Raw genomic sequence first — 7,949 nt, 5'->3', positions numbered from 1 at the left:
TGTCTTAAAAAAAAAAAAGGGTTGGCTTGTTTTTAAATTTTAAGGTATAAAGGGGCTTTTGGAGAAGAATAACGAAAAGTATCAGGAAAGTTGTGCAGAGGAAAGTGTATGGAGTCGGGTAGAAAACAGGTTGGTTATTTTAGTTTCGGGGGGGTTTTTTTTTTTTTTTTTTAGTAATCCTTGTCACTATATGAAAAAAGGTCACATTTCCTGGTCACTAGCCTCTTCTGGTTGCCACATTGAGACACGCTTCTTGAACTTTCAACCCATAGTTCTCCCAGTTAAGGAACCCAGTTCAGGACTGGGTTTTTCCCAATGTAAAACTGAGCATCCTCTTACAGTTGTAAGTGCCTCCTTAGTGATGAAATATTTAAATAACTCGAATGTAAGATTCTGTTTGTAAGAGTGTCTTTGCTTGGCTGGTGGTACTTCCAGCCTGTTCCTCCTGGGAACAGGATTTATTTTTCAGTGTATTTATCAGTGGGCACTTCATACACCAGAAAGCCACTTGAAGATGCCAAAGCCTGGCCAGCCTTATGACAGGTTAACTTCTTTGTTCTGTTTTAGTTATTTGACAAAGCTTTGCGTTACGCTTTTTTGTTTTAAACACCTATTAAATACGTGAAGCATTTTGAACATTCCTTAGAGGCAATGAGTAAGGAGTCAGCATTACAGGTAAATTATTTAAAATACCTATCTTCCATTTGACAAATGCTGTCATTCTTGCCGTCTTGAAAAGATGCCTCTGCTTATCAAGGAACAACGCAGTTGAGATTAATACTCTCCTTAAATTAAATACTCTTTAAATCCTTGCAAGCATGTTTGCTTATTACCTTATTTTTCTTTTGAAAAGCGATGAACCTACGTGAGCTGTAATCTCTGCTGAGCATTATCTCCTTATCTTACAGTAGATGCATTGGAGCGTTATTTAGACCCGAGTATGACAGAATGGGAGCGAGGAAGAGAACAGGAGGAGTTTTTCCGTGCAGCAATGTTCTACAAATCCTCAAGTTCAACACTAGCATCCAGGTTTACCCGGGCCAAATATGAGGATGATGTTGACCAAGTCGAAGTTCCTCGGGACCAAGAAGTATGTGCTGTTTACAGTCATTGAGTTCATCAGAGACACAGTTGCTGCCTTAGGCCTGACTTTAAAAATTCTTGAAACTCTTTTATGGATACAATGTCAATGTTTTGGTGCTCTGCTCTTTAGCAAACTTTTGAAAACACTTCATACAAAGCAGTGATTTGTTAAACTACACCTAAGTGTTTATGTTTCTGTCCTGTTCTTAAGTCTTACAACAGTAATAGTCAATTCAGTAAGTTATTCTTTGTTTAGCAGCTATAAATGTTTGACTTTTTCAGAATGATATTGATGATAAAGAAACTGCTGTGAAGATGAAGATGTTTGGCAAACTCACAAGAGACAAGTTTGAGTGGCATCCTGAAAAGCTGTTGTGTAAAAGATTTAATGTTCGTGACCCATATCCAGAGTAAGATGATTGATACTGATATTTTTAACACTTTTTGAAAATTCTGAGTTTGTCATTTGCTTGTGGAAAATCTGTCTTGATGTTCTCTTTTTGTGTCATAATAGATATAATCTAGAACTGCCCAATGTTTTTATTTGCCTCATCAACCATGGTGACCTCTGACAACAGTGTTTTAAGGACTACTGTAGGTGTTTCAGCTTGTTGTGGATAATTTGAGGCCAAATATATCAATATATCAACAAATATTTTATTTCCCTCTAGTTCTTCCACTGTTGGGTTACCAAAAGTGAAACGAGACAAGTATTCTGTGTTTAATTTCTTAACTCTGCCTGAGCCCACCACATCTGTAACTCAAGCAACAAGTGACAAAATCCAACAGAGTAACAGTAACAGTCTCAACAGTAAGTTTGTGGTTGCTTTATTCATTTAGCTGTAAATGAGATAGTAGGATAGAGAAAGCATATCTTTGTTATGAAGAACTTACCCATCGGGGCTTTTTTAATTAAAAACCCCTCAAAGATATTGAAAATAAGTGACTGTACTGAAGAAGCAGAGTAATATAAAATCAAGTTAGGCCATGAAATGCAGGATAATGTGGCATGCAACTGATGTGACTGTTTGGGATCTTTTAGAACCGAAGAAACCTTCAAGATGGGATATGTCAGATAAAGAGAAGGAGAAAAAAGATTCTATCAGCGAATTCATCAGTCTCGCTAGATCAAAAGCTGATGTTCAGCAGCAGCCACCAGCGCCAGCAACAGAAGAGCATGGAACTGGGCGGAGTGAAACTCCTTCCACCGAGGTGAGTTACAACCTCATTGAGAGTGTTTGAATTTAGAGGGGAGTAGCTGTAAACCCTCACAGCCCTGCAGTAAGGTTGGGTAATATATCAATTGATTTAATACAGATCGGTTTGCAGAAGAACCGACTCTGGATGAGCAAAGATGTGAGATTGTACATTGAAGAGTTTTGAGGTTAAAACTTTTTGAGATGTAAAACATTTACAGCATACAAAGACAGCAAGTATGACTGTACTTGAAGTGGCAGCTAAGAGAAGAAAAAGTAGAGCTCAGCAGTCTGGGAGTTTAAATTCAGTCCCTTACACCCACTTTGCTCACAGGCACAGAATCATACTTTTTTTTTTTTTTTTTTTTTTATTGAGGGGGGGGGGGGGGAAAGGGTTTGCAGAAGAACCGACTCTGGATGAGCAAAGATGTGAGATTGTACATTGAAGAGTTTTGAGGTTAAAACTTTTTGAGATGTAAAACATTTACAGCATACAAAGACAGCAAGTATGACTGTACTTGAAGTGGCAGCTAAGAGAAGAAAAAGTAGAGCTCAGCAGTCTGGGAGTTTAAATTCAGTCCCTTACACCCACTTTGCTCACAGGCACAGAATCATACTTTTTTTTTTTTTTTTTGCTTTAATGGAGGAGGGTGGGGAGAAAGTGATGTTTTCCTTTTGCTTAAATTTATTAGTGTGTAATTGAAGTCTGAAGTAATGAATTAGAATTTATAATACCTGGGGATCTATTTTCAGCTCTCTCTGTAGCGCAAATTGCACTGTCCTTTACAGGACACTGACTTAGTTTAGCAGTTTTTTGGACTAGCAGTTCCTAGTACATAGTTAGGAAGTGAAACTGTTTCACAGATGTTGTGGTGTTTGAGAGTTTTGAAAATGCACCTCAGCATGTTTGAAGTTACTACTTCCCAGAGGGACATTGTTAGTTTCTGTAGTGTTTAAATACAGCTTGTTCCGATGCTGTTTTGCAGGTAGCTAAGGAAGATAAGGATCAGGAGGAAGAAAGCCGACCATCCATGGACTTATTTAAGGCCATTTTTGTGAGTTCCTCAGATGAAAAATCATCTTCCTCTGAAGAAGAGAGTGAGGAAGAGGAACAACCAACTACTTCAGTGACAGATTCAGAAGCCACCAAGCAAGTTGATCTACCAGACAGTTCTTCATCTAATGTACAAGGTAGTACTTAATGGATGTTTAATTTTAAAAATAGCTTTAAAAGCTTCGTTTGTGAATCAGGTACTCCAGGACTGCTGGGACAGTGCTATGTTCTTGTGCAGATCATCTGTCACTGGTGGAGAATGTGGATGATACAGCACTGAATAAAGCCTTGCATGTTAGAGTGTCACTGATGTTGTCATGTGTCTTGCGTAGATCTTACAAGCAAGCTGCCCTATGGAATGGGCTTGTTTGGGGGCGGGGGACAATATCTAATGTTAGAGCATAATTTATTGAGAAATACAGGGAAACTTTTATACTTGCCATAAGTTGTAAGATTGATAAACTATGACCATCTTGTGGTGGATGTTTGACAAATTCAGAAATAAATAGCTTGCCTTTCTTTGATAATTAAATTCACTCCCTAAATACTGACATTCCAGTAAAATATGTTGAAATAATTCTAAGAAGCTGTAAAATTTCCCACACTTTCAGGATTAAATTAGTCATTAAATGAACAAACTGTACAATATACTTTGATTACAATGGAAGTACTTTCTCCACTTGCTGCCACAGTTGGTTCTGTTAGCATCTACCTTAGTGTTTGTTTATACATCTTGTGGAGTCTTTCAAAGCAATGGAAAAGCAGTACTGTGTTACTAAATGAAAGCAAACACGTGCACTGAGATTAATTTAATTAGTAATTGTATACTGTAAAAGGCCTATTTTGATTAAAAGAAAAAAAAAAAGCCAAACCACCAGAGTAGGTTGGCATGTTTCAGAATGTCAGCTATCCATCTGGCCGAAGCAGTCCACAGAGATAGCAGATGCTGATCTGTTTGCTCTCGTAGAGGTTTTTAGAAAGTCTGCTGTACCTTTTGTCAGCACTTCTTCAAAAAAGTGTTACCATGTTTTCCTTTCAAATAAAGAAGTTTTTGTTTGGTTTTGTTCCGTAGAAAACATGGCTGCTACAACTGATCCTGGCGTTTCTTTGTTGCCTACTTCAAAGCAGGAACTGGATGCAGCAGAGGAATTTGGACCAAAGTTGCCTCCAGCTTTTTCTTCTGGTGGGTTCTGTAGACTTGTAGCATGTAAATTCTGCACATTGAAGCTGTATATAAGATATACGATACTTCTCTTTAAAACATTTGCGAGTAGGCACTTTACCTCTTAAATGTCTGTGTTATGTCAAACTGGCATCAGCAAATGCTTTGTTACCGTGCTATGATTCACTAGCAGGAACCTCTTTGCCTCTGAACCAATTTTGTTGCACCTCTGCAGAGGCAAGAATAAGCAGCTGCACTGAAAATATCAGACCAGCCTTGCCGTTTCTTTTATCAACAAACTGCAAAGGCATTTAGCTACAGTAGGAAGGTTGGAGTTAGGAGTTGTAGACATTTCATCTCCATTTGAAAGCCTAGGTTGGTTTTTGGTTTTTGGTTATTTTTTTTTAGCTATCCTATTAGATTAAAAGTGACGTAGACTTCAGTAATAAAATAACCTTACTTTGTATTGTTTGTTTGTTTCTGCATTTGCTTTGCCCTTTAGGTTCTGCTTGGCAACAAGAACCAGTGGTGCCAGCAAGTTTTCCTGGACCTGGTGGGGAAGAAAAACACAGAAAGAACAGAGAGAAACACAAAACTAAGAGAGAACACAAACGCAAAAAGGAAAAGGTATTTAATTTAAGTAAACAGTTCATTGATTCTTTGTTCTGCCAGTCAGAATTTTTTATTATTTATGCTGTGTTGTAGGAAATAGATATCCTGAGACTAGAACTGAAGTAACTGAGTTTCTCGGGAGTCTTGAATCCTGAAATCCAGAATAGAAGATTATCCAACTAGGGTGCTGCTTTTTCCTTACATACAATGTGACTACAGCTACGTTGTGGGTAGTTTAATGTTGTGTGCTGAAGATGTCAGGCATATAATTTGTGGTTTGTACACAAATAATAATGAAAATTCTAGTTTAGGGTGAGTTGGGGTGAAATGGGAGGTTTTGGTGTATGTGTTTTAGCTCAGAGTAGTGGAAAAGAATCATCGTTAAGTGTTGAGCTTGGAGTCTACACTGAAATCAACTTTTTGCTGTTGTTGCCTATCAGAAAAATCCAAGTCTTTCACAATGAAATAAGGGATTATTTCTCTTCTTTTTACAGAAAAAGAAACATAAGAAACAGAAAAACAAAGGAAAACACAAGAATAAAAAATCAGAAAAAGACAGCAGCTCAGACACTGCAGATAGCAGCGACAGCCTTAGCGATGTAGATACCACAGGCTTGTCACCCAAAGAGCTCCTAAGAAGGTAAACAGAAGGTTTACTTAAACACTTGAAAAATTTGCAGTGAGTAACCAAAACCTCAGTTGATGAGTTGTCATTCTAGTGAACTTACGTGCAGCAAATACGGATCAGCCAGTCTCTTCACGAATATAAAATACTGCTCAGGTCTTTATTAAAGTGAGGGAAGACTACAAATACGAGGCCTCTTAATCCAGCGGGTGATTAGTTTTAGGGTGGAAGCTTCTTACGGTAAAGGGCACTAAGTACACAGCTCTGCTAGTGAATGGGTTACCGTTACAGAGGACTGATATTTTTGGGAGGTATTTTGAATGGGAATTAAAAATTGAACAAGTGCAGGTGGTGATTTGTATTTCCGTTACTTTACATGGAAACATTATCTGCTTCAGAATGTTTCGAGTTTTCTTCGATTTTCTTGATAATTAGCGAAAGATCCGATTCAAGTAGATCCATCAATTAAAAATTGAACAAGTGCAGGTGGTGATTCGTATTTCCGTTACTTTACTTGGAAACATTATCTGCTTCAGAATGCTTCGAGTTTTCTTCGATTTCTTGATAATTAGCGAAAGATCTGATTCAAGTAGATCCATTGTGTGGCATTGATGCTTAAGATAATTCTGTGCTTGAGCAAAGAGTGAGCACTGAAGGAAGCAGAACAATGCTTGAGTCATGTACATATCTGCTAAATTTAGTTTGCTTGTTACACCTTAAATAAACTAGAGACTTGGGCATAGCACCAACAGAAATGTGACAATGGAAAAAGAATAATTTGCAATTTCATTTTGCTCTCGCACTTGAAGTGCAAACAGAAGTAACTGTCTCTAGTTCAGCTCGTAGTCAACTTTAAGTGCATCCCATGGGGAGCAGTCACTGTGTTAGCTTCCCTTTCCTGTCCCTTACTAGCTGAAGGAGAGGTCAGCAGGCAGCTGCTGAAACACCACATCCAGCTGCCCCGTGGCAGCTGGGGCTCTGGGTGTTCCGTGGGATGGACGCGTACCCACGGAAAGGCTGGCACTCGGAGGGCTCTGCCGTCCTCTCCTTTGGAACTGAGCTCCTGTTATGTATTCGCGTTTTGTTACTAAAAAAACAAACTACATCTGCTTTCACTTCTGAATAGCTAAAATATGTTTTTATGCATTTTGTGGGAAATAGTAAAGACTTCTTTGTAAGAGCAGTTATTTTGGAAGTCTTCGCATTTGCGTGTCTCTTTACGTGACTGAGAATGTTTTTATCTCACGTAACTCAGATCTCTCTTATACTAAGGTTTAAGAAAGTGCTCAAGTAACTAAATGTTCTTAATGTTGTATTTTACTGTTTAGTCTGACCGCTTCTTCCTTCCTTTTAGGTTAAAACAACTTCAGTACTGAAGGAGCTTGCTTTCTCCAGTGACTTGACCTCAAACTTTTGATCTCCTCCATGATGGTGGATCAATCGTGTATACTTTGAAGCACTGTAGATACCGTATTCATATTGAATTTGTTTGAAAGTAATGTGCTTATGCTTACTTTGTGATGCTTCATATATTCAAAATGTATAGGTGATGGAATGTTGAAAAAACCCCTTTCTGGGCAACGTTATCTGCAATACTGAAAGCTCTGTTTTAATTAACATGAAACAAGGTATTTTAATAAACTGAAGTACTACAAATCGTCTGTGTATGGTAAGTCACTGCCTAGGATGTCTAAAATGCTGGAGGGTGAGCTTCCGTCTGAATTAAGGTGGGCAGTTAAAACCTGAAGCGACGTACGCTTTGTATTGGCGGCAGTATTTTTTGTGAGTCTAACGCAGAATTTCACACGGCGGTTTTGCAGTATCTGGCTGTACTGGGAGTTACTGTCACACCTCCAAGGTGTGACAATAGAGCATTCACCGTAGCAGATCGAAACCCGTCAACTCGTTTTGACACAGTTGTGGAAGCTCACGCACTGGAGATGGGTGCTGCGATTACAACCTGCCTCACCTCGTTACAGGGAGAACCGGGTGCCACTTCTCGCGTCATACAGTGCATTGCAAAAGCAGTCGTCGTCCTGTTTTAACACAAACCATGAAATAATACCGAGCTGCTTTTTGAGCGGCCGCGCTGTTACAACAGACCCGCAGCACGTCACTGCCCGCAGCCCGGTGCCAGCTCCGCGAGCACGGCGACGTTACCGCCCGGTGTTCGGCACACAGCGCGCGGTCTGAGGAGGAAAGTCACCCACGGAGCTC

The 7,949-nt window shown here is 39.2% G+C and overlaps 1 protein-coding gene across 1 annotated transcript in view; it reads left to right on the top strand.

The window, feature by feature from the left end:
- GPATCH1 (G patch domain containing 1) overlaps positions 1-7,108 on the top strand; it is a gene marked incomplete at its 5' end in the record, with an annotated part of 13,984 nt that extends 6,876 nt beyond the window's left edge. The window contains 9 exons of the mRNA XM_010135537.1: positions 909-1,090; positions 1,366-1,493; positions 1,755-1,894; positions 2,126-2,295; positions 3,266-3,470; positions 4,406-4,516; positions 4,998-5,122; positions 5,602-5,747; positions 7,087-7,108. Of these exons, the coding sequence (XP_010133839.1) occupies positions 909-1,090; positions 1,366-1,493; positions 1,755-1,894; positions 2,126-2,295; positions 3,266-3,470; positions 4,406-4,516; positions 4,998-5,122; positions 5,602-5,747; positions 7,087-7,108 (1,229 nt within the window). The remainder of the gene's footprint in view (positions 1-908; positions 1,091-1,365; positions 1,494-1,754; positions 1,895-2,125; positions 2,296-3,265; positions 3,471-4,405; positions 4,517-4,997; positions 5,123-5,601; positions 5,748-7,086) is intronic.
- Between the last annotated feature and the right edge of the window lie 841 nt (positions 7,109-7,949).

This window comes from Buceros rhinoceros, unplaced genomic scaffold (genome assembly GCF_000710305.1).
Source record: "Buceros rhinoceros silvestris isolate BGI_N320 unplaced genomic scaffold, ASM71030v1 scaffold17834, whole genome shotgun sequence".
NCBI lineage: Eukaryota > Metazoa > Chordata > Aves > Bucerotiformes > Bucerotidae > Buceros > Buceros rhinoceros.
Note: the sequence above shows the minus strand (reverse complement) of the source record. Positions and strands in the feature narration are given on the sequence as shown.